General features: G+C 35.5%; 1 protein-coding gene across 4 annotated transcripts in view; it reads right to left on the bottom strand.

Annotated features, from left to right (window-relative positions):
- The window catches only part of Gbeta13F (guanine nucleotide-binding protein subunit beta-1), a 358,024-nt gene that overhangs the window by 34,880 nt on the left and 295,934 nt on the right, over positions 1 to 27,210 (bottom strand). For all 4 annotated transcript variants that reach the window (XM_089592292.1, XM_089592290.1, XM_014353804.2 and 1 more), the window contains one exon: positions 20,012 to 20,228. In XM_089592292.1, coding sequence (XP_089448418.1) covers positions 20,012 to 20,228 — 217 coding nt within the window. The remainder of the gene's footprint in view (positions 1 to 20,011; positions 20,229 to 27,210) is intronic.

Genomic DNA, 27,210 nt, shown 5'->3' with positions numbered 1-27,210 from the left:
ACAGTGCTGACTAAAATGACTCAACTCATGATTGTTGAAAATAGATTTCATATGTTCACCAATACGTACAGACAAAGCACGACCTGATTGGCCACTATAGATGGCATCACATTCTAATCTTTTAATTTGGTATACTCCAGTTTTCTCCAATATGCTAAAATGTTCTTTATCGTTTTAGTGCGAGCAAACTAGATTTTTGGGTGAGAAATCTAGACTGGGCAACAAAAAATTTATTTGTATAGATCTCGAGCCCAACAACAAACGAAACTACATGAAGACAGAAAAAAATTTTAGCAGTAGGTCCTGAAAAGTGGTAAAAATGTCAAAATAGAATTTTCGCTTCTACCGGAAAAGACATAATTCGAACAAAAAAACGTTCTTCAGGAAAAAGATGCATTATTTTAAAAAGAACAAAATGAGCCCTGGTGGGCGTAAATCAGCCTTATCGTTTTTCTGCAAAGTGCCAAAAAGTGCCAAATTGGCCCTATTTTTCAATAGTTCGTAACTAGCGTTGAAATTACTATTTTGACTTCAAATTTGAATAGAACATGGGTTTTATGATTCTGAACACCTCCCCATAATTTCAGGACGTTAACTTTTTTTAAACTGTGAAATAATTTAAAAAATGGTCTTTTCAAAAAACGGCTCAAAAAAACTTGTTAGACTAGATAGAGCTATTTTTCAAAATGGGTTCTCTTAACAAGTTGTTAATCTAACACTGATTAAATTTTCATATCCCTAACTTCTTTGTAAGGATCCTAAAAATGTATCGAAAAATAGTGTTTTTCGCAAAGTACCAGCGGTGATACTGGCATGGGTCTGCCACCGATGTAAGACACACCCTCTCCCTTACAGTGCCGTCGACGCGTTTTCGAGCGAATTGTTCAAACTGACGCGGTCGGCAAAATTATCGATATGTCCTGATCTGAGCATCGCAAATTGACAATTTTTTTTATATGGGATAGCTTGTGATAATATTGAGATTGAACGTACCAACACTATTCTAGTAATAAATAAAGCTGCTGCAAATGTAGTACACTACTATTAGTTACACTAATTGCATTCTTTAGCTTCGTTTTTCTTTTTGTTTAAACATGCCTTTGTAAGATTACATTATCCACAGCACACTAGAAGATGACGTTGCTAATATATAATATATTACAACAACTTATAGCAATTATAATAACAAAAAATTTGCTTATAGTAATCACAAAAAATAATTTGCTCGTTTTTTTCATGGTTTTCCCTACATTTAATGCATTACAGTACTATTGTAATATTCATGTTATTACTTAAATTACTATGAATATTTTATAAATGCACGTATGAGAGCGTGATAATATATACATGTATAAAATATACATGCATCGTTAGTGTACCAAAATGACAGTAACGCTCGCAGGATGGAAACTTCTACAAAAAATTTGAAAATTATTACTTTAGACAAACGGACCCTTGTTTTTGTAATACCTTTAGTCTTTTCTTAGGTGACCTTTAATTTATAGTACTTTTTGGCCATCTTTAGCTCCCTTAATTTTTATAACACCCTTTTGAATAACGTTAGTCGAATATCATCTCATTTCATAGTGTCGTATAGGCATATGTATTGGTAAGACAGTGTATCGCAGTAACGAATGTGTCGAGACTTTCTTTTGGTTCTTGCACAGAAGTGTTAACTTATAGCTCTTTGAACTTAAGTTTAAAAGGCAAAAAACAATTGGAGAATTCTCACCAGCATAGTGTCTTTAGTCATTGTATGAGTGTAGGAGACACTTTTGATTTGGCTGTTTCAAACATTAGGAGGAATGCCTAGTTTTATTTTTAATGAACTATAGATATTACGTCAGTTAGTTCCACACGTACTTTTCTGTGCACCTACAGTCGATTAATTATCGATATTTTTTAACAGCCGATATCTCTTTGTATAACCAGTGTGATGCATCTAGTCTAAGTTGTAACTAATGCGTCACTCATCGTATTTTCTTTCAAGTATCTTAAGCTTCTTCTTTACTCTCACAGTTTTTCTGTAAGGCGTACGTCTTATATCTTCGCTTGTTATTGTACTTCACTCGACGTTTGAAGAATTAGGCAAGCATCTTGAAAACTAAAAGGTTTTTAGTCAGATAAGTTATGGTATTACCAGAGAGATTATTTGTATTTGATAGAGACTCTGAGTCTCTATAGTTTGTACCTCAGTCATTAAATCTTTTATGACTGTAATAATAATTTTTTTTGGGATGAGGACACATCACCCTTGTTGTATAATCATCTATTGTGATCGAGTTTGTGGTAGACATAAGGTAACAAGCTTGTAAGTTGTAAAAATTAAAGTGCAGAAATCTGTGATTTTTATTATAATTTTTCATGCAGATCTCCATGATCTGTTTGGCCACTAACCCCATCCCTTGCTATTGTGTGGTATTCCCCTGTTATTTGCGGTATGTGGAACTTATACGTACATTCGTATGTGCATGTCACTGTCTACTTTTGTTAAGCGCATGTTTCTCACCGGTTAAACATTTTTTTGGACGTGTTACTAATTTTCTGTTTTAACTGTGTTTGTTGTCGTGTTTCCTTTCCCTTTTGTTTTATTCGAAGGATTACAGTTAACTAGGACAAATCGTACATACGTGTTACGTATTGTCAGTCAACTGATTTCGCCAATTATTTACCTGTGGAGGTATATGAATTTTAGCAAAATTATTCTGAGGATTTTTTAAGACTTGAGAAAATTTTGTTTTATTATAAAATGCATTTTTTGGTTGAAAAAATTTTTTCATGTGTTACTATTTATAGTTCAATGTACTTCAGATCTTTACATTTACTTTAAGGAATTAAAAATCAAATATTATAATACTGTAAATTATAATATACTAGCAGCCCCCCGTCTCGGCTTCGCCCAAGACTTACTAAACGGAACACCGTAGTGTGTTGGCATGTAATGAGAAACGTTTTCAGTCAGAAATTTTACGTTTATTCCTGGCACTTTTTAGAACAAAAATCTTCTTACTAAAAACATATTTGTTCGCAATTTATACAGTTTATTTGGCTGTAAAAATTGAAAAACATATAATTCTGCTGAAAAGTACCGTGCGCTCCTTATACTATAAAATAATCGTTGGCCATAAGGAGCGGTTGATTTGCAGTTTCTCCTGTGTAATTTACGAAAAGGGCCATTTTTTAAAGATGTAAGGATCTTAAACTCCCAAAAACGTATTCAAAAAAAATATTTTTTCTCTTATTTCACGACTTTATTACCAGAGCAACAAAGTCCTGGAGCTTAATCTCTACATTTTTTTTTGCTACAAAAGTACAAATATGATTTCTTCTTATTTAAAAACCTGAAATAAGATTTTTAAGGATTTGAGAGGTTACTGCAAGAATGAAATAAAAAGCTGATCTCTCACGTAATGAATTCTTTATTTCTCGATTTTGAGGCTGCTGTTCCGATCTCGATGAATTTTCTGCGTCAGTTTCTTGAGGCCTAAAATTTTATTCATTAGATACATTTAAACTTTTCCTTCCAAATCACCCTTTTGCGACTTTTGTGACTCTTAAAGGCTATTTTCTGTCACTTTGTTACGTTCTAATATATTCGTTGGCAAGGTAGTTCAACGTCCGATTGCCCTGGAAAAGACCGGTGGGCTTCTTAAGTAAACTCTTTCTTGACTAAAGTTTACAGCAATCGTGACTGCCTCGATACCTCCAGGTGATCTCCTCTGGCCTGCTGTTGAAGACCCAGACCGATCGGGAGAAAAATTACAAAGTCTGGGGAGAGTTGTAGTGCTCTTTCCTAACGTCTCCTGGTATAACGTAGAAAACGTTGGTTTCTAAAGCACCTTTTTTTTACAGACTCAGTTGTTTTGATGATCTAAGGTAAAGAGATTAGTACAGATTAGTTCGTGATGCTTGCCCGTTGGAGACTCTCGTTGGCTCAAGTTTCTTTTCCTTCATAACTGTTAAGTTCGCCCAGCGCAGACCTTGGAGAGGATCGGTGATTCCTGGTTAAATGCTTAGAGCAGTGTGCCGAGATCGTGCTGAGAACTCACGCACACTTGTGCGCAGCTGGCCTCTGATTGGCCGAGCGACTGCGAGTCGTTTGAACGTCTGAAACTCAAAGACACAGCGCTCAAAGCCCAAACACATGGAACCCAAATGCCGAATCCCCTATACCCCAGTTCGGTAAAGGTAATTTTGTGCTATTAATTCTAAAATACACCCTGTAGCTCAACCCAGGTAAAGAATCTCAATGAACCCAATAAAGTTATGTTATTGAAACAACTTTCTACCAATAATCGCTTGAATCCTAAGCGGCTGATCCCCAGTGCGCTTACTTGGCCGCACTTTTTTTTATTTATTAGTAAGCAGAATCCCTAACAGCTAATTCCCAACGACCCAGTGCACTAACTTGGCCGCACTTTTTTAAAATTATTAATTAACAAAATCCCAAGCGGCTAATCTTCAATGACCCAATGGGATCACATACCACGATTTATTATTAATTTGAAAAAAAAAAAAAGACTTAACAGGCTAATTTAAACTAATTTATAACTTAAGATCTCATTCTTAATCTTAGGAACACTTTGTAGTGAATCGAGTAACTTCCCTGTTCATGGAGGATATTGCTCTTTGTTTTTAAACGCCTCCATACAATTCGTCCGCATGTAACGTCAAATTTAATATGCAGTTTGTAGGTATGCAATCAAATCGATTTCGGTTGATATAAAAAATTGATAACAAAGAAACGGAAGTCTCAGCATAATATAGAGTAGGCCGAACTTACAGAATCATAACGACTCTGCACACTTAAAAGCTTTGCTTTCTAAATGGAAGAAAAGTTAAACATCTGAGTAAGTACGATTTATGCTAAACTGAGAATAAAATTTAAATAACGAAAGCATACACAAGTAAAGATTAAGCTATGGTAGATACTATCAACATATGAAAGTTTCTAATCCCTTAAGCCGTGTAGCGCACTAGCTCAGTTGGTTACGGAGTATATTTTGGAACCAGAAATCGTGAGTTAGAGACTAAAAATTTTTTTTTTTTTTTTTTTTTTTTTTTCTTTATTTTTTACTGTGATTTGAAATACATTCAGGTATTGATTCATCTATTAGCAACTACATAGAGGCATGCATGCATAATGATCTAATTCGAGTAACGCAATAACTTCTGTTCACACATTTTTAGAAAAAATTTTCTGTTGTCTAAACTTGAAGGAATTAAACTATCGCTAGCTGACCAATACGTTCATTGCCTGCACTTTTGTTCATTTAATAAATAAACAAAGCTTTAAGCAGCTTACACCCAATTACTCAAAGCTCTCGCTTGGCCAAACATTCATTTATTTATTTATTAATTATTTAACATTTCAAGAGTCTTAGCCTAAGTAAGTTGAAGCGCTTGCTTGTGTGCGCTTTCATTTATTTGCGAAGTATGTAACATTTCGAGAGCGTATTCTACTGTCAAGTAATTCGAAGTGCTTCCTTGGCCACGGTATTACTTATTTTTTAAGAATTGATCATTTCAGAGCCTTATCCCAAGAAATTTGAATTGCTCGATTGTGTGCGCTTTTATTTATTAAGTAAATACACTCATTTATATAATGAACTAAACAATTATAATAACTTATTATGAAAAGCCTTATATAATTATAATATAATTTTAGAACTGTTCTTATGTTTGTTTATGTTTCTTTTTGGTTGCTACTTTTTTTGTTTTCTTCTTTATTAGACAGGTTTCCACACCACCGTAGCGGTACCGTCTATGGCGCGTTGGATTTTTTATTGAAACTATTGTGTTTTTTGCTAAAGTGTCTAAAGAATAATAATGTTTTGAAATTTTTTTAGAATACATTATAAGTCATATTTTTAGTTTAAAAAAATTTAATTTAGTTTACTTACACATTACTTTCAACTGTGGACTTTACTCGCCAAGAGACTTTTTTTTGACTTATCCATCTTATTTCTAATTCTTTAGTAATGTTACTTTAATTTAGTAATAATACTTGTATTTTTAGTCAGTACTGTTTTAGATCTAGCAATTATTTTCTAATTAAAAAGATCTCTAAGCCCTAAGCCACTCAAACTTACTGCAAGAATACTGTCTCTCATATCAAATCAGAATTTATTGAAACAAAATATATAGCTAAGTTAGTTGAAAATTTACTTGGAGTACATATTAGCACTGTTGAATTTATTAAAATCGTTTTCCGTTCATACTAAGTTTTCGCAATTAATATTATCCGCTTTTCCGTACGATTTCAAAAAGCATCACGCATTGAGTGAAGGTATAATAATTTGATTACTTTTTTCATCCTTAAGTTCATATACAAAAGAAAAAGTTCGCTCAGGTTCCGCGTTCGAGTGAGGTATAGCAAAAATTAATTTAACTAAAGATGTTAACGCGGGATAAAGACATTCGTCTGCCTGATTCTGTAAGTTTATGATTTTACTCCAAAAAGTTTCCGTATCAAAATTTATTGATAAATTTTTTTCCTGCTCGTTAAACTTTGTATGAATATCTTGCCATTCAATAGCAACAGTTTCGGCATCTAAAAATGGAAAATACTTCAAAATAATATTTAAATTTGGATATCGTTGTCGTTCCGTTTCATTTAACACTACTTGTGGATTAAGAAAATCTAAATGTTTAAAAATATCGTCGTTTTGAAGAAAACGCTTTTTGATCTTATGAAAACCGCGAATGTAAAAATTTTTGCAATTACTCCGTAAATTTTCGACTTCCTCTTTTGTTAATTTTTCTTCTATTTCCGAGCATAAGGGTCCTGTATAGATTTTTTCCAAGGACATTAGATATTTCATTACATCAAAATTTGGTAAAAAGATATCTTCTATTACGTTGACATTTATGAAATTTGTTGCAAGTTGTATTATTAATATTTTTATGAATTCATGAATCTGGTGTGTTTTATAAGCATTAGATTGAAAGGCTCTATTAAAAGAGTTAAAGAAATTAAGGTTGAAATGTAAAAAACTTACTACGTAGGCTTTAACAGTATTATTTTGCAGTAAATTTCATATTTTTTCCAAGTTCGATTCAGGCTCATTTTTTTCACGCGACAGGTATGTTTTTACAAAAACACTTCTATCGAAAAAAAAGCAATTAAAGCTGTCCACATAAAAAGAAGACGATCGTAACATTTTAAAGCTTTAAGCCATCACGTTCCCGAAAATTTGAGAGCTTTGTTATCAGGCAAATTCAAGTATTCTAAATTCTTCGACAATTCCGCGGTGCGTTTTAGACTGAAGGATAAATAAGAGTACACTGAGCAAGCAAGTTCTTCTATTTCTTAAGGAAGTATACTACAACAATTTTCACCCACGATTGCGACCAAGTGACATATACAATTCCGGACAGTTAAATTAGGAACATAATCCCGAAGATGTTTTTGAAAACTGTTATGTTTACCGTCCTACACTAGCGTTATCGCACAAAAGAGCAACTATATTTTTAATGTTTATTGAATTATCGTCAAGGAATTTTTTAAACACGCAAAACAACTCTTGTGCACTACCTTTCTGAGCTTCGATTTCAATTAATTGGAACAAATGTTGGACAACAGAATTTGTTTGCTGTAAAAAATACTGTACACAAAGTAAATTTTAGTTACTAATGTCAGTGCTTTCATCAACAAGAACCAAGTAATATGAATTATTTTAAATGTTTTTTAAATTTTCAAACTCATTTTTGAACAAAACGTCATTAATTACTTTTGCACAATTATTCTCCTTCATACCAATATTTTTCACGGCTTGAAAATCCTTGACCAGATTTTTAATGAAAGGAATTAAATTATTTACTATTCGAACACTGACGGGGTTTTGCGCAATGAACATCGATACGCGCATTTTCAAGGCATGAATTCTATCTTGAAAAGATAGTCCTTCATTAACAACTGTTACGATGGTACCTGAATCGATCGCGGCGTTTAAATTATCGACGTGGGTAAAAGTTGTACTATGAGCAATCAAGTCACTTTTGCTAAAAAACTTCAAATCTTTTTGACAAACTTTACAGTAAGCCTTTTGCTTATCGGTCGCGTTTTTTACAAGCCAATCGTTTAATACCGGATCGCGTAACCAGTCTTCCTGGAACAAATAGCTGACCGTCTTTTTTTCGGTGTTTCAGTTGCGCTTTTTTTCGGTCGCTTGTTGTTGTTAGTGATGTCATCAAGGTTAGAAAAAAAAGAACTAAAAAAAATAGCAATGACAAGAGCTAATGTAAAAATAGAAAAAAATAGAATCATCAAGATATTTATGATGATAAACTCTAACAACAAACAAGTAAAGTTGGGTGCAGAGACTGTCACAACTTAAATACAAAGGTTACAAAAATTCACGTAAAAGCAGAATCTACAAACATTGCGACAATTATTTACACGACACAGTACAACTCCTACTCACACCACGCACGTATGTGTGTGTTTATGACACAATGTTTCACATACATTAATAAAATACCTTATTATATAGATAGCTGTTTGAGAAGCTTCGACGTGTGTTGACAGTTGACACGCGCGCGAGAATGCTTCTGCACGTGCATCGCGAATTTGTTTGTTTCGGCGCGAAATATAATAACTCAAAGTATAAAGTTTACTTTAGAATGATTTTGAAAATAGAGATCTTTAAAAATTTACAAAAATTATTGCGTTTAGTAAGTAACTAAAACGCTGCATAGTATGAAAATTATGGAAATAATAAGCGCAATAATACTCACAGCTCATTAAATTAATAGGCAAGTTTATAAAATATTGAAAAATCATTTAAGAATTCAATAATCTAACAGTTAGAAATGACGAACATAAATTTTTATTTTTGTGTTTCACCGTGAAATACTCAAAAACAAAAGAAAATTCTGCTGCGATTCTTGTATTTTAAAGTTTCGGGTACACAACAAACAACTTGTCCAGCTAAACCAATACATCGCACAAGTGTAGTTGTATAACTAGATTATAATTATTTTATTCCTTATAATATTAATAATGAGTGCATTCATTAAATAAATAAAAGCGCACACAATCGAGCAATTTACATTTCTTGGGATAAGGCTCTAAAATGAACAATACTTAATGAATAACTAATACTGTGGCTAAGGAAGCACTTCGAATTACTTGACAGTAGAATACGCTCTCGAAATGTAACATACTTCGCAAATAAATGAAAGCGCACACAAGCAAGCGCTTCAACTTACTTAGGCTAAGACTCTTGAAATGTTAAATAATTAATAAATAAATAAATGAATGTTTGGCCAAGCGAGAGCTTTGAGTAATTGGGTGTAAGCTGCTTAAAGCTTTGTTTATTTATTAAATGAACAAAAGTGCAGGCAATGAACGTATTGGTCAGCTAGCGATAGTTTAATTCCTTCAAGTTTAGACAACAGAAAATTTTTTCTAAAAATGTGTGAACAAAAGTTATTGCGTTACTCGAATTAGATCATTATGCTTGCATGCCTCTATGTAGTTACTAATATGTAAATAAATATCTGAATGTATTTAAAAACACAGTGAAAAATGAAGAAGAAAAAAAAAAAAAAAAAAAAAATTTTAAGTCTTGAACTCACGATTTCTGGTTCCAAAATATACTCCGTGACCAACTGAGGTAGTGCGCTACACGACCTAAGGGATTACAAACTCCCATATGTTGATAGTATCTACCGTAGCTTAACCTTTACTTGTGTATGCTTTCGTTATTTAAATTTTATTCTCAATTCAGCATAAATCTTACTTACTCAGATGTTTAACTTTTCTTCCATTTAGGAAGCAAAGCTTTTAAGTGTGCAGAGTCGTTATGATTCTGAAGTTCGGCCTACTCTATATTATGCTGAGACTTCCTTTTCTTTGTTATTAATTTTTTATATCAACCGAAATCGATTTGATTGCATACCTACAAACTGCATGTAAAATTTGACGTTACACGCGGACAAATTGTATGGAGACGTTTAAAAACAAAGAGCAATATCCTCCACGAACAGGGAAATTACTCGATTCACTACAAAGTGTTCCTAAGATTAAGAATTAGATCTTAAGTTATAAATTTGTAAAAATAAGCATGTTGAGTCTTTTTTTTACATTTAAATTAATAATAACTCGTGGTATGTGATCCCATTGGGTCATTGAGGATTAGCCGCTTGGGGTTTTGGTAATTGATAATTTTAAAAAAGTGCGGCCAAGTAAGCGCACTGGGTCGTTGGGGATTAGCTGCTTAGGATTCAAGCAATTATTAGTAGAAAGTTGTTTGAGTAACATAACTTTATTGGGTACATTGAGATTCTTTACTTGGGTTGAGTTACAGGGCGTATTTTAGACTTAATAGCATAAAATAACCTTTAGCGCACTGGGTTATTGGGGATTAAGCATTTGGGTTCTATGTGTTCGGGCTTTGAGCGCTGCGTCTTAGAGTTTCGGACGTTCAAACGACGCGCAGTCGCTCGGCCAATCAGAGGCCAGCTGCACACAAGTGTGCGCGAGTTCTCAGCACGATCTTGGCACACTGGTTTAGAGTCGAGAGGGTAATATAGGGTCGTTGGTTACCGAGGTTTCCAGCCTTGTGACGAACCACTCTGCTCGTGACGTCTGCCAGTTAATGACTGACTTAGTTTAATAGTGGCCGGCTTTACATAGCCTCTGAGTTGACGAATAGTCTTTAGAAATCGTATTTGTTGGCAAGGTAATTTAAACCTAGGTGGCCCTTAAAAGGACCGATGAGATTAATGGTTAAGTAGGGAACGTAGATGCTTACATTGGCCCTGAAAAGGCCCAGTCATTCCTTATTATTATTCTTGATGATGGAGAGCCAGCTGCGGGTAGCTTGTCTCTTATCCTCGAAGTTTCTGTGGACGGAGACCGTACATGAGGGACGTACGCCGCTGATCAAAAAATATTTCGTCTTTGGGTTGTTCCCCAGATCAGCAACCGCTCATCGTTAGTCGGGAAAATGTGGGGATGCCGTTGAGGACACGACCACGGAGAAGGAAGCCGTTATGGCTGCCCATGCGCCCGAGGGCTGTGTCTCCTGGCTTTTATATGTAGTATAAAGTTCTCTGACGGCTCCAGGCCAGATTATGTTACAGCCATATAACTCAGAAGGGTTAGAGCAGGACATGCTCTGGCTAGATACGTGTCTAGGTACTCCACCGGAGACGTCACTGAATATACTACATTTTTTTGGGTGGCACTCGTCAATTCTAGAGGTTCAGGGCGATAGTAGGCCTACATTACTTACTGATTGGAGAAAAGCGTCATTGGTAACCGAGATACCCAGCTGCACGACGATCATCTACATTCTCGATGCAGCTCGATGAACTGCCAGAGGACGATTGCATGAATTTTCGCAACGCTCTGGCCTTTTGTAACCACACTTATTCAATTCTATTACAGGTAGCTTCAATTTTATGCCGACGCCACCTAGCGAATCCTACTGAATTAAAGTGAAAAGCTGGCGTATTTTTGCCAAACTTTGAGCTCATTTATTGCTAGTGTTATTAAATTTTTCAAGATAAAAACCATACTAAAACCGTCTAGGAAGTGTCATGAATCAGTGTGCAAAATTTCAGCAAAATCAGTTCAGTAGTTTTCGCGGTTAGCGATCACAACGGTTTTAGCGACTTTGCTTTATATATTAGTAAGACTGTGAATTATAATATACTGCGAAATATAACATTTTAAAATACTGTGAAACTTTTTTTGCATAAGTTTTTTTTCTTTTAAATTTAAATGCATTGTAATTGTTACAAAGAATTTTGTTAAGTCGTTAGTTATAACTAGTTTTTGAAATTGAGAATATTTTTCTGCTTAACTTAAGTAGAAAATCTGTTACCACTAACAAATCAAACTTTTTTTGAATTTGAAATACGTTACACAATAAATTTTTTAAGGTTACCGATAACTTTTTAAATTTAATGTATCGTTACTAGTTTTTAAAATACTTAAGTTTAAAATATATCTTTTTACATGGGATGTAGTAAGGTTAAACAATAACAGCTTCAAAGAGATATGTTACAAATACTAGATGAAAAGTTAATCAGGCCCTACTGTGGTTTTTCTTGGATAACGTAAGCCAAGAGCATTTGGAGCGCTGCATAGACCTAAATTATCTACAGATAAAAGGGTAGATAATTCATTTTATCATATTATAAGATAATTCATGGCTGGCCCTCTCACGCTTTTTTGGGTTACCTGGTTATGAGCACGCAGTTGGAGCGTTTGGAGCACTTGGAGCAAAAACGCGAGCTCAGGATAGAGGTGTTAGGAACACTCCGAGCGCTCGGAACCTCTTAATCGAACAAATCTAATGAAAGATCTGCCATCTGTGGCGCAGCTCCTTTCTAGAATGTTTCGTGCCGAGGCACGAGAAAGCGCGAGCAAGGGAAAAGCGGGGGCACGTTAGGCGTCGCACAAGTTACAAGAAGCTATCTACAACATGTATACTGTGCAGGCAGAGTGGGGACATTCTGAGCATGGGGCAGCATATGCTGGCGCTCACATGGTAGTCAGACGCTGCAGGCTGCAAAATGTAAGTGCTTGCGAGCATATGCTAACGACGCGAGCGCTTGCAAGTAGTCGCGCTGTACAGGCTGCAAGATGCAGGCGCTTGCGAGCAGTTGTACGCATATGAGAGCATATACTACGCAATACTAGTGCTCGCAAGTAGTCGTGCGCAACTGCGCAGACCCCGAACGATCGCAAGCAGTTGTTAAGACGTTTCACGACGTTGCTGCAAGCGTCAAGGTATTATTCGGTTGTGAAAGAGAGAGAGAGAGAGAGAGAGAGAGAGAGAGAGAGAGAAAGAGAGAGAGAGAGGAAGACACTCGAAATTCGTGAATTTTTTTTTGATAAGCTGCATCACTACGGTAAACACTTTTGTTTTTGTCGCTACCGTTGCCACCACTGATATTACTTTAGCTGCTACTGCTACTACTAATGAGAGTGAAAGAACGTATACAATACGTTCACTCCACTGTAGTTATGAAAAAATCGCTATTAGAGTAGCGTTGGTACAGTGAACGCACATACGGTAACGAAGCCGTTCTGTGTTGTACACCTTACACTACGTATCGGCCGACGCTTTGGCTTGGAATCGCTGTCATGTAGTATCCCAAGCTGGGATCCTCCTACACAGTCAAACGAAGTGCAATTCCCGTTTTTGGGAGAAAACGAATTGTGAGCAGGTTTACTCTAACCCCATTGGATACGTGCCATTGAAGACATACCGGGGAATTTTACAAGTACGCATTGATACATTCCTACTGTAAATTGACTATAAGGCTGAAAACGCTACCTCTTATTGTAGTCTGTCGTCACTTATTACAACCTTGATTTCATCATAATTTTTTATATAAGCATCTAAAGGATAGTTAATTCTAATAGCTTAAATACTGATCCATTCACTAATGCAGTGAATTCTAGTGCAACAGTGTGGTCAACAATTCTTTAATGTACGGAAAACAACGGTTTACTCAATCGATACTGTTAAAGTTAATCTTAAAGCATAGAGATGCCTTGTTGACGCATCACATAATTTTTTAAAGATTGTGAAACCATAGTTGCTAAATATAATTCAATCTGAAGTTTAATGTAACATCAACAAATAAGTAGTGCCCTATTTACAATGTGCATGCTTTAATTCTCTTAACCAGCTGGTGTAAAAATTTACAGTCGATTATAGCAATTACAATTGGAGAAAATTAAAAAAAATTGAACTAACTAAAAAACAAATCAGATAAACTAGTTTTTCAGGGGTGATGACACAAGTATGTAGTTAATAATGTAGAAGTAAATTCTGTTAGTACTCTGTACATTTCAAAGAGGATCACGAGGCAAAATTGGGCTTAGTACACATTTTTATCATCTGATTAATAGGAGGTAGCAATATTGAAGTCCAAAAATATTTGTTTCTTATAACGTAAAACAACAGAACCACTTTAACAACTTTTATTCATTTACCTTTTTTTTTTTTTTTTTTTTTTCAATTGAATTGAATTTTATGAATTTTATTTCAAACTGTTTTTGGAGCTTGCACTTTCTTATTTTTATTAAAATATGTAGCACAGCTTAAATTGTTTCTGATTCGGGAGATAATTTTTTCCTGTCTGATAACGGTCACTATTTGAACACGAAGTTATTTCAATGAGTATGGCTAGCATTGAAATATATACTATATTATGTATGACAAACGTACAATATAATTTTTGGGTTTTATTTTATTATCATGATTTTTCACTTAGACGCTTAATGCTAATTTTCAAATAAGAGAAATTTCAAAACATCTTGATTTAAAATCGAAATAAATTAAAATAAATTGAAATAAATTTTTACGTGATTGTAAAAGATCAGTAAGGTTTTAACAAAGTTTATAATTACATTAATACTGTAAATGTAATCCAGAATCGAATTGAATTCTTTAGACACTGTTATGTCTCTTTTAATTTTGTATGTACTTTACTACAGGGGCCTCAAAAACTTTGGTCTTACTAGAGATCTCCTGAGTTGATAATGTTTAGGATCTATATGTAGGGACGTACTAAATTTTTATTTATTCTAATAAACCGAATATTACTTATCTTCGTTGCTTAACATTGTATTTACTAACCGCTAAATTTGTATTCTTGTTACGTTTTTTTAAAATTTCTCTACGAGTAAAGCTTCAACCATTCAAAAGGAAAACAAAAACAATTGCATAATTAAAAAACAATGTTCATTTGTTTTTTAAGGTGATTTGTCTCTTTCTTATAAAACTTAAGTTTCAAATATTTTCGGCTAACCTGTGCTTTGTTGTGCAACTGCGTTTAGTTTGCTAACAGCACGTACAACTGAGGATACTCACTATACTTTGTTACGTCGGTGCAACGTATTATTTGAGTCTAAGCTTTCGATTAATAACTCGGGACTCGCACTGGGCGCGTAGGTGGGACGCAGGGCTAAAGGGGTAGTTCAACTTAACGATGCGGTACTCGCAAAGGGGCTACGACTGCTTTCACGCGACTAGGACCGACTGCTGTGTAATATTCTAATGTACTTGCTCGCGGCTCGCTTAAGGTTGGTCGATTTTACCAGGAGCGGCGTATCGAAGGGTATCCCGTTCGCGATCTAAAAACTGTCAGCACCGTCACGAGTAAGGGTATCGTTTCTCGGTTTTACGTAAGGAAGAGATGGGTTAACTCGCGATCTGACTTTGACACACTAATATCGTGGTGAGTATTTGCTTTAATCCGACCGGTCCTTGTTATTCTAATGGTATTACTACCACGGAGAACAATGGAATACGCGTGGCTAAATTGATACTTCCGGTGATCTACGGGTACCAATGCTATAGCAAGTTATGGTGTTCGCACAAAACAACTTAATATTTCCCGGTAATCCACGGGTACCAATACTATGGCGAGTAATGGTGTTCGCGCAAAACAACTTGATATTTTCTGGTGATCCACGGGTACTAATACTATAGAGAGTAATGGTGTTCGCGCAAAACAACTTGATATTTCCCGGTGATCCACGGGTACCAATACTATGGCGAGTAATGGTGTTCGCGCCAAATAACTTAATAGGAAGAAAGAAACTTTAGAAATTCAATGAATTTCCTCTTACTTTTATTCAAAAAGGAAAACTCGGTACAGGCAGTGAACCAGCGTAGAACGGAAACCGCGCTCGAAGGAGATCAAGTGGCAGTAGAGGCGAACTCTGGTTACCAGTTGATCGTTCGAGGGTGACAAAACGATATTCGACTGTGTCCTCGCTTCGTCGTAGACTAGGTTGTAGCAGAAGCGGACTCTCACTACTTAGTCTACTTGGAAGGGTACCGTCGAATGTCGTGTACAGAACTCATTTTTCTCTGGGCCTCCGGGCCTTTTTATTGCGAGAAGCGGACCTCGGTCACGCGCTGGTTTGAAAGACGCAGAAAAACTTGCTGGGGGAAAATTTTGAAGAAAAGACAATAGCCGAAAATCTAACTGGCTAGAATTGCTGTAGTTTAGCCACTCAGAAATTGGCACATCCCACATCCGGCTTGTTCTCCTCTATGCGTCAAGAGAAGGTAAGGTGATTCACTTGCTCATGCCCTTCCTTTCTCTTTTACAACAAAAAGTTACAAGACTTTATCATAACTTAATATTAACGTTAAGATGTGGTATTATCATTATTAATGAATAGTAAACATTGTTCACCCGTTCAATCAAGCCCTATGCAAAAAGAGCGGTGAAAATCGCTTAATGTTTAGGTTCGATTAAATAGATGTTCAGCATCTCGTGGTATTCATAATAGTCTTAGTAGTAGTTAATTTTAGATATTAATAACTATAGTAGTTGCTAGATTTTTCGCTAGTTACACCTGTACACGTGAGCATTGATCGGACTACTCATAACCATGAATGATCAATTGACAACAGCGGTTTCTGTGGTTAAAACACGTATATCTATAATAACAGTAGTGGGGTGCTGGTCGCGAACTATTATATTGTTAACTTACTTAGATTTACCGATAGTTTTCATTCATTGTTAGTTGTAAATGTATTTTAAAATGCTAGTAGCATTTGGTCAACTATGGTTTTCTCTGCTTGTCGTAGGAGAGGAAATCGGCTCAGGGTGCCCTGGGGAATCGGAAATTCTGTTACCCGTGTTGGGGGCAGGAGTGCGGACTCTTTCTCGACATCTCTGTGTCAGGAAAAGTGGGAAGTGACATGACTTTCCCGTTTTCCTTTACATTTGAAACAGTTACAGTTTTCAACAGATTACAATTTAGGCTATTGCAGTATGTTTATGAAATTGTAAACGCGATACAAAAGGGTTGTACAGTAAACCATGAGCCTGACAACATGAATGGTAAAAATGGGATAATTCTTTAAAAGTCAATAAGATTGCTTTCGTAGGCTTATGTAATATTGTTGCTAGCTAATGGTGTAGCGTGTACAGGTTGTATTAGCCATATGTAATAATTCTAGCATTTGCTAATATTCTCGCTTAGTCTATGGATCTTAACTCTAAATTATCCTAGTTTTTAACATCGCGTCTTTTAAACTTAATCTATATATACTATTATCTAATATTAAACCTCAGCGCAGCTGTTTCCAGTTAAACTTTTGCATCTGTTAGTTCTTTAATGTTATTTCTTTATTTTACGCTTTACAAAGTATTTTGTTTGATTTTTTTTCCGGTTAGCATGGGCCAGTGTGCATGTATGTGAGTCATGCATGGGCGTAGTACCTTAGCTACGAGCAATCTTGTAGGTGATTCACCTCTTTTTAGATGCACATTGGCCCCTGCATTTAGTGTTCTAAAATCGGCACGGAAATTTTTGAAGCAAGGGAAAAAAAATTCATATGGATACACCGATGTTACAACTTATTTACCGTGATATGTGAGTAGGCTTGAAAATCGACACTCTTGATATCTAGCCACACTTTAACACTTGTAAAAATAAGCGACCGTTAATTTTTCTTTTCAAACAGCAGTCAGGGATTTTCGGTTACTGCTACTTCACAAACTTTTGTGAGCATAAAATGCAATTATATATTATTCTGATCCAGTGCTTTTTAGTTACTGCTGCTTCGTACACTCTTGAGTGCAGAAAAGGCAATTATGCAGTGTCCTGGTCAAAATCACTGTCTCAAACAGCTAAATCTCAGTCACACCACCCCCATGAAACAGTCCACGAGAGTCAATATTACACAGCTTAGCTTCATTTTTAAAAATATCTTTAAGCACGAACTTTTGTGAGGGCAAATACGATCAGTGCCAGTCGTATAGTAAATTTATGTTTTATACTGTTTGCACTCGATGGTTATACAATTATATTTTATTACCAGCATCTTACGTGTTGACTCCTTATTTTACTTATAGTGCAATGACGTTACTAATGCTAGCATATCTATTTTTCAATTTGGTTGAGCATTCGCCTGTTTCACTTTTTATTTTGCTGGCAAAAACTCTCACAAAAAATTAAAGTTTTTTCTGTGTGATTATAAAGTTATTATTAGTCTAGTTCGAGTTTACCGTTACTGAAAAATGTACAAGTATGATTTTTTCCTACAAACTGTAATTATTTTTGTTTTGAATGATATGATTGTCCAAGGAACCAAACTTTATTAAGTTAATTTCTGATTCCTTGTTTTTTTTATATTTGATAAACAATTTCTTCTATTCCTAGGATTTTCATTTGACTTAGCATCTGGTTAATGGTTTACTTACTGTGAAAAAACCAAACGTAATTATTTTTGCATGATTTTTATACAATTTTTGCAATAGTTTTATTTTTAATAACGTTTTTATTCATTTTTAATTATTTCAGTTAACTTTTTAAGTCATTTGACCTACGTTTTTTAGTTATTTTTTGTTACACCCCCCCCCCCTTCGCATTCTCAGGCACACTCTGGGACTATAAGGTTTTTTTAAACAATATAAGTAAATGAACAAATAATATTTGCGTCAATCTGTTGTTGAAAAAAATAACCTAATGAGGCTGAAAATTATGACCAGCGAAAAGTCACTATTTTAATTAATTTACGTCTACATATTCATTTGCTTGTCAAGTTATCATTCATCAATCCTTACAAAAACTATTATCTAAAAAATAGTATGAGCAAAAGTAACAGAAAAATAAACAAAACTTTTGCGTGTTACTTTTCCGCACTAAAAAAAAAAAAAAAAAAAAAAAAAAAAACTTGCTACAGCTGTATATATATTATTATTTGTCTAACATTTAATTACGCTTATTACATTGCAACTATTTCTATTATATTTACCGTGAGAGAGATCTAATCCATAATTCATAAGCCTTGATGAAAAGCAGACAGATTCTTCGGCCATAACATGTAAACAAATTAAATTGAAAACAGCTTTGACTTCAAAAAGCTAAAAGTCAAATAATAACTAAAAGATTAACACTTTAATAAAAACCTTTAGTAAATAAATAAAAATCAAGAAAGAGATATTCAAGGATAATTAATAAGAATAATTTAAGACATTTCCTGGAATTCCTTAAAATAAGAAAAATGATAGTTTTCGCACCAGGGTGCCACATGACGTCAGGGCAAGCACCAGGCCCGAGAGACCTGCAAAGCAGAGTCCAGGGGACTCTTTGTGATAGCTGTAGTTGGATGCGTACTAGGTGCGAATCCTATTTTTTCTCCTGAAGGCGCGCTAAACATCCTAATGTTACAAAAAACGCTCAAAATAGAAAAAATAACATAACTAACATTTTTCTCTTAAAAAATCTTATGTTCCTATAACACTAAACAACTAAAAATTTTAGTTAATGCTTAGGTAACTTTCACTTATACGTAAATGCAAGAATAGATAAAAAAACTGTTCTACGTTTTTTACTTAAGCTTTAATTAAAATCTTGACAATTTTTGAAACTTACTGGCGTTTTCAATGATATGAGAACATTACTTTATATGCTTTAACGAAATTTTTCAATAAAAATTTTTTCCAAGTTTTACATTGTAACAAGCATGCCATAAGCAAGAGATTAATCTATAAAAACTGTGCAAGTATGAAATTTTGAGAAGCACATTTACAAACGAATAAAAAAACTATTAAAACTATTTATATTTTGAACCCTACTTAAGAACTTTAAAAAACATGTGGAAACATAAAAAAGTTAAAAAATAAATTTTTTGTCTATCTAACCAAAAGTAAAGTTAGACATTTATTTTTCCCAATAATAGATAAGCCAAACAAATAAAGCTGTAAAATTTTTCAGAAGTCCCAACTGCGTACATAAAATTTTTTGATTAAAGATTAACCAAGAAAAGTATAAAAGTATCAAATTACTCTTAAAAAGTCACTTACTTTGTAATTTTCCTACTGTCATAATTACACTTTCATAATTGTTTCTGTTTTTAATAAAATAATAATTGTCATTAAATTATTTATAAGCCTCAACACTCTAAACTGAATATTAGACATTAAAATGGGAGATAGTAATAAGTAACATAAAGAACGATAGTTATGCGATACTGCGTTCTGCGCCCAGATAAATGGATCATGTTCAACTAACCAGCCCGTTCAGTCTTCATTGAGTCCCAAACATTACAGTTGAAATCATCATATCCAGCAAGGAGTAATCGTCCACTTTTACTAAATGCAACACTAGTAATACCGCAGATTATATTATCATGACTGTACATCGCCAATTCTTGATCAGCTCGTATATCAAACAATCTGCAAGTAGCGTCGTCTGATCCTGTAGCAAAGGCGAATCCATTGGGAAAAAACTGTAAGAAATTCATGACCAGTGATTTTTACAAATTAAAATATTATATTCATGTTATGTTTTCTAAGAACACTAATAAACAATGTGAAAAAACTGTAGTTATTATCGTAAAATGTTAATGAGATGCTAGCTACCAAGCACACTTGCACCCGCACAAACAAACAAACTATACACACTCATACGTATTCTCGTATATTTAGAGTTATTTAAAAAGAAAGATAATAATGCCCTCTTCAGCTCCATTACAGCCCCCAGTATAACATAATAAAAAACTCTGTCGATTTTCAGGTCACTTTTATTCCATACAATTTCAAGTAATTAATTCTAGAAAATACATCTTTGTTTTACTTACGGTGATAAAAAATAACTAACAATTCTAGAAAAACAAATAATATCAGTAAAACCAATTGATAATATCTAATCTTAATAAAGTAATAAAAAAACTATGAAAATAGTATAGGCGTTAAAAAAAAGAGCACAGCAATTGATATTTCTTAAGAGTTTTTAATTCATTTTTTTAAATATTACAGACGAGTATATACAGACGAGCATGACTGCGAGGACACTTACTGACTAGAAGCAGTTTCCTAAATTTATTTCGAAGATCATAGAGTTTTACTATTATATACGTACGGAATTTTAAAAAAAAAGTTAAAAAACATATAAAAAATAAAAAACCAACAATTATTTGATAGGCTATTTTAAAGAAATAAAGACTTTTAAAGCATACGTCATAATATAAGAAGCAGAATAGGATTCAGATTCTTAAGTTTACTTAACTGCTATTATGTACTATAGCACATAGCTATGCGTGCGTGCGCCTCTGCTGGCTTGGGCCTAAAAGGTAGGGGAATAGAGAAGAGAGGTGATAGGAAAGGTAGAGAGAAGGGATGGGGAGATCAGCCAGAGACGCGAAAGGGTAAGGACGAAGTCCGCGAGACGAGAATACACGCACAACTTCCCTTAATGATAAGTAACTCTAATAAAGTATAAGTAACAACAAGTCGCGCTTCTATTTATTCCTGCACCAAGAATCCCACGTAACAGCTGGTGTCAGAAGTGGGATACAGATCAAATTTTTTACGGTCTGTCGCGTGATCGCAAATCACTTAGCTTAGTCTCGCGGAACAGAAAAAAAAAAATTTTTAATTATTTTTTTCTCGAGTTAATTGACGTAACAAATAAAAGAAATAAAAAGAATATATCTCTCGTTGCAAAAAAAAAAAGGGGAAAAAGTGCCAGACGCCAAATTCAGCGTGTCAAGTGCCACAATATAGGGGGAAATTGGAAAAGTAAAAGAGAACAGGAAGATATAATCGGAAAAATCTTCGATACCGCAAGGATACCAAAAAAGGAAAAACTGCATATCAAGCCAGTGGACCAATATACCAGGACACGAGAGACAACTACCGTTCACTAAACCCAGGAAAATAGAGACAAAGAGAAGAAAGCACGGTACGCCAAGCCCGGAATACAGCCGCAGAGAAAACACGGGATACACGGCACAGGAGAAGGGAACAATAAGCGGCAGCAGAAGCTGAGCAACTCTAGGAAGAATCAAAGAAGGGACCTATAAGTATGCACGGGATTATCGTCATGCTGACCATCGTCACGGTGATCTGCTAAGTAAATTTTCATTACTCGTATATACTTTACTCATAACCTCCGAGGAAAATACGCACCTAAAAGAAAAAACTTACATATCGATATTATTTCTAGATCGCAATAATATACTAAGACCTTAGCGGCAACCCATAATTCCATGCACAAGCATATAACCGATACAAACGACAAACACCCCATAAAAAATTTTTAAATTAGTTTATAAATACAAGGAGTAGCCAACCGAAAACAAAAACGAAAAAAAAGACTATCGACTAACACTCGATAGAGCACGCGTATCTATCAGGTTAACACAAAGTACACAGAAACCACTGCGTTTTTAGAAAAATATATATACGAACTAGAAAAGTACAAAACGAACTACAAAATAGAAAGAGACTACAGAGCAACACTATGAGTGACGCAGAAACAAATGATACACTGGGAAGAGGAGTACAGGAAGCCGTTAGGTGCACAGATATACACGAAACAGGACCAATTGACACAGATGACGAAGTAATACAAATTAATCTAGAAGATGATCCGGAAACATGGACAGAGTGGCAGAAGGACAGCAAAAAACAGAAGCTTTTTGTGATAAAAATGTTAAGGAAATTAACGCCAAGCATAAAACGCGGACAGTTATCTCATAGACAAGACATAAGCGATAACGAAACTGATGCGCCATCCCACAAAGAAACACATAGACCCCCTGTATTTAAAAAATTAACAATATATACCAAACGTAAAAATGCGACATCTGACATGAATCGACAAGTCACTAATCCATATAGCGATAAAACACAAGCCAAACACGACACTAATCTATACGATATAATAAGAGAAGCAGCGGCGCAAGCGGTGCAACAATATACAAATCGAATACCTACACCTACACAACCAAAACATCAATCATCCCAACAGACGTACAGAGAAGTTACACGGCGTCAAACGCAAATGCGAACCCCAGTAGCTCAAGGCGAGCAAGAAATCAGGAACGACGGCATCACCAACAATACAAACCACAACAATAATTATTATAGGCAGAATACAGCGGCACCACTTTATTCTGCAGGAGAAGACGAGTTAGGTTGGGCAAATAGAAATTACTTAAACGCCCAAGTCCGATTTACAGTACCCCCACATTACACAGGGAATCCTAATTACGAACGCCCGAATCAGAACACACTCTCATCACTAAAACATCTAGCAGCAAAAATACCAATATTTGACAGCGATTCTGTTCAACTACCCCTTTTCAAACAGATGGTAAGAGTGGTATTGTGGACGGTAAGCCCCGTATATAAAAATTTTTTTATAGGCTCACTAGCAAATAAGCTGAAAGAAGCAGCCGCCGAATTTATACCGCACCTGGCGCAATTCTCATCTGTAGATGAATTCTTGGTAGAATTGAAAAATAGATATTGCAGCATCAGAAGCGTTGACACATAATTAGCAAAATTAAAAGAAGTGAAACAGTACAGAGGGGATTTAGTGGAGGAATACAGTAGGCGTGTTCAAAAATTATACGATAGAATAATAACCCTATACGATTCGGACACGACACTATCGCCCAGGCAACGACACGCATTAAAGGAGAGCGCAAAAAAAAAAAAGCTATAAAGCAATAAAGGTACGGGATACAATCACCATACAACTACAGGGTAACATGCCTTAACCCGAAAACGTTAGGCGAAGCTACAGTAGCCGCGCTGAATATGGAAAGCGACTTAAGCCTACGAGAAATAATGCCGGCACGAATCGAGGCCCAAATATACCGAGCGAGAGCAGAAATAAGAGATACGGACGATCGTGCGAGCAGCCATGAGCAGGCAGAAGTACGCGACACAACAGATAAAAATGAAATAAAAGGGGACCATCAATATTGCTCATATTGCAATGAATACGGGGAGCATGCTACAAAAGTATGTATAAAATGAGTAGCAGACACAGCGAATAAGAAAATTCAAAATCCAGACATAAAAGCAAATGATCCACCAGTGCAGGTCTCACAAGATAAACAAAACGTAAGGCATAAAAACTGCGCTTACTGCAAACGCAGGGGGCACTATACAAGCGAATGCCGCACACTAATAAGAGACGCAGAGAATGGGAGAATAAATCGGAGCGATGAACGCGAACAATCTAACAATGATAACAGGAAAAATACGGAAGAAAATTTTAACTACCTATAATTATAATAACTCCCCTAATACGTATAGCCAAAACTATAAAAACGATTATAGAAGGAACCCCTATAACAATACAGGCTACAACATATATAATAACTACAACAAAACGCTGATTACTCAAGAAATAATAATAACAATTGCAACAACCAGTACAGTAACTACAATAATTATAGAGAAAATTATAATTATAACAGACATTATAATAGGGATGAAAATTATAACAACAGAGGATCTCCGAATGAAACAAATGATGCGCCTGATGAAAAAATTTCCACGCGTAGCACGGAACATTTGAACTCGCAGGACACTTGTCGTGCTCCCCAAGCGCCGAGCGGGCCCCGAGAATAGAGAAGAAGATAGAGCATAAAAACGAAACGGAGTCAGCTAAAGGAAAGGAGTAAGCAGAGTCAAATAAAATACGCATCGGAGGTAAAGATAGCGAGACATCACGCAAAAAAAAGTATACGAGAAAAAGAACAACTGAAGTATCGCTAGAAACAGACCCCGAACAGGCTCCTTAAACGGCTGAGAATACTCGCAAAGAAAAAAGAATTGAAACATAGTATATAACTAGTAGCCCTTTAGCTGGTAAAGAAAAAATCCATGAAAGCGTAAACCTACCTCTCCGCAAGGTAAATATATCGAGTACTGGAAGCACACCACTATCAGTAATATTAAACAGCAATCAGATGCAATCTTACAGCGCAAAATTTTTCGCGGATACTGATGCCGAAGTATCAATTATAAAAGAATGCTGTCTCACTACAGACACGCATACAGAGAGCAGAGAAAAAGTCCTACTAACTGAAGTCACATACGGAGCACGCTGCACGTTAGGGACGACTAAAATACCTCTTAACGGTATAATAATGGATCTGCACGTAGTCCCCGATACCTTTCTGATAGAAATGGAAGGCATTATTGGCTGGGATGCTTCTAAGTTGTATAATGGCCTCATAAGCACCAAAGAAAATTATTTAAAATTAAAAGGCATCAGAATCCCATTACTAAAACCAAAATATTTTAAAATCCCCGCAAAATCGAGGAAAATAATATTTGCGCGTATAAAAGATAAGAGCAGCCACGTACAAGTCAGCTGGGTCCCTCTACAAAATATAAAGGAGGAAAACTTATTTGGAAATTTTATAGAAGAAAATATAAACTCAAAAATGTATGCGGAAATTATAAACATAACAGACAAACAAATTGACGTGCCAGTACCAGAAGTAAATGTTTTCGAATGTAAAACCAGACAAGGGGCGGAACCATTCAGCATCGCTGAGGAGGAATTAAACCACATGGAGGAATCAAACCACATCCGGGATCTCATAGAATACAATCCGTTCGTGTTTGGCCTCGACGGCGAGCCACTAAAGGCTACAAACTTACTCAAGCATCAAATAATAACGGCAACAGAGAAGCCAATAGTTGCCAAAAGGGTACGCTATCCAATAAAACTAAAGGAACAGATGCAAGTAGAAATAGATAAACTACTGCAGCAACAAATAATTGAGCCATCGACATCCCCAGATAACTCAAATATGTGGATTGTCCCGAAAAACGTGGGACCAAACGAAGAAAAACGCTGGGGGGTCGTAACAGATTTCTGGCTATTGAACGAAATAACAGTCGGTACGTGCTATCCACTGCCATTCCAGAATTAAATTTTGGAAAATTTAACGGCTGCAAAATATATAACCGTGGTAGATCTGAAGAGCAGGTTTTTCCAAGTAGAGATTTACGAGGAGGACGCTCATAAAACTGCGTTCTCAGGACCAAACGGACATTACTAATATAAACGAATGCCGATGGGATGCATAGACTCGCCAAGTACATTCATGCGAGTGATAACACTGGCACTAGCAGGTTTACAAGAACGCGAGATAGAGGTATATATGGATGACATCATGGTATTCGCAGAAAATTTGGAACAACACGAGATAAGATTTAAAAGGCTCTTAAAACGGCTAGCCGATGCAAACCTCACAATAGAATCAAGAAAATTCCAATTCCTTGAAAAAGAAGTGAAAGTGCTCGGTCATATTGTAGGCAACGGCCAGATCAAAACAAATCCAGAAAAAATTGAAGCAGTAAAAAGTTTTTCTACACCAACAAATGCGAGGAAAATGGAACAATACCTCGGGTTGGCAGGGTTCTATCGACGCTTCATCAAGGATTACGCAAAAATAGCCCAACCTATCTTAAAGCTTACAAGAAAAACAGCCAAATTTAAATGGGAAAATGAAAAAGAACATGCATTTACAAGACTTAAAAACGCTCTGTGCAGTGAGCCAGTGCTGAGGGCTCCAGATATAAACCAACCCTTTATCGTAACAACCGACGCATCCGACTACGCCATTGGAGACTTTTTAAGCCAGGGAGAGATAGGCAAAGGTCACCCTTGCAAATTTGCATCCAGATGCTTGAAGGGCAGTGAATTACGATGTCCGACATACGACAAGGAATGATTGTACGCCAAGGAGCAGTTCAGGCCATATTTGTTCGATCGTAAATTTACAGTCGTAACTGACCATGAACCACTCAAACATTTCCACACATCAAAGAAACCAGACTTAAGATTCACAAGATTAAAGGCAGAACTCCGTGGATATGAGTTCAATGTTGTTTATAGACCTGGACAGAAAAATAAAGCACCGGATGCTCTTTCTCGCAATCTAGTTCTTAAAGAAGGGGAAGAAAACCCAGAACTACCACGCCAGGAGCTATACGAGCTTGCGGAAAAACAGGAAAGGGACAATCACGAAGACATAAATGCACCACCAGCACGAATATTTAAAATGCGTACAAGGAGACAGAGGAATCTTATACGAAAGAAGATGAAAGTCAAAATAGAAACGTCTGGCTCAGACGATCCAGATAAGAAGGAAATTTAAAAGAAGCCTAGAAAACTCAGAGGAAGCGAACAAGTATTAAGTACCCACAGCTGCAGTAGTAGAGACACAGGGTCAGAACGGGAAATGACGAAAAAACTAAAATATAAGACACATAAAAATACCCTTACAGCGGTAAACGAGAAAGAAAAAATTTTGTCGCAAGGACCAGCGGATGATAAACTGGCGTACATGTGCAAAGAGAAAAATATGGAAAAAGGAGTAAAAACAACTAGCACACTATTTATCAACAAGGATGTAACAGAGAAAACACAACACAAAACTCGTAAACGACAGT

This window comes from Copidosoma floridanum, unplaced genomic scaffold (genome assembly GCF_036245765.1).
Source record: "Copidosoma floridanum isolate Cflo_tuat_1 unplaced genomic scaffold, Cflo_Japanese_pri ptg000015l, whole genome shotgun sequence".
NCBI lineage: Eukaryota > Metazoa > Arthropoda > Insecta > Hymenoptera > Encyrtidae > Copidosoma > Copidosoma floridanum.
The sequence above is the reverse complement of the archived record's forward strand: the minus strand, read 5'-3'. Positions and strand labels throughout refer to the sequence as shown.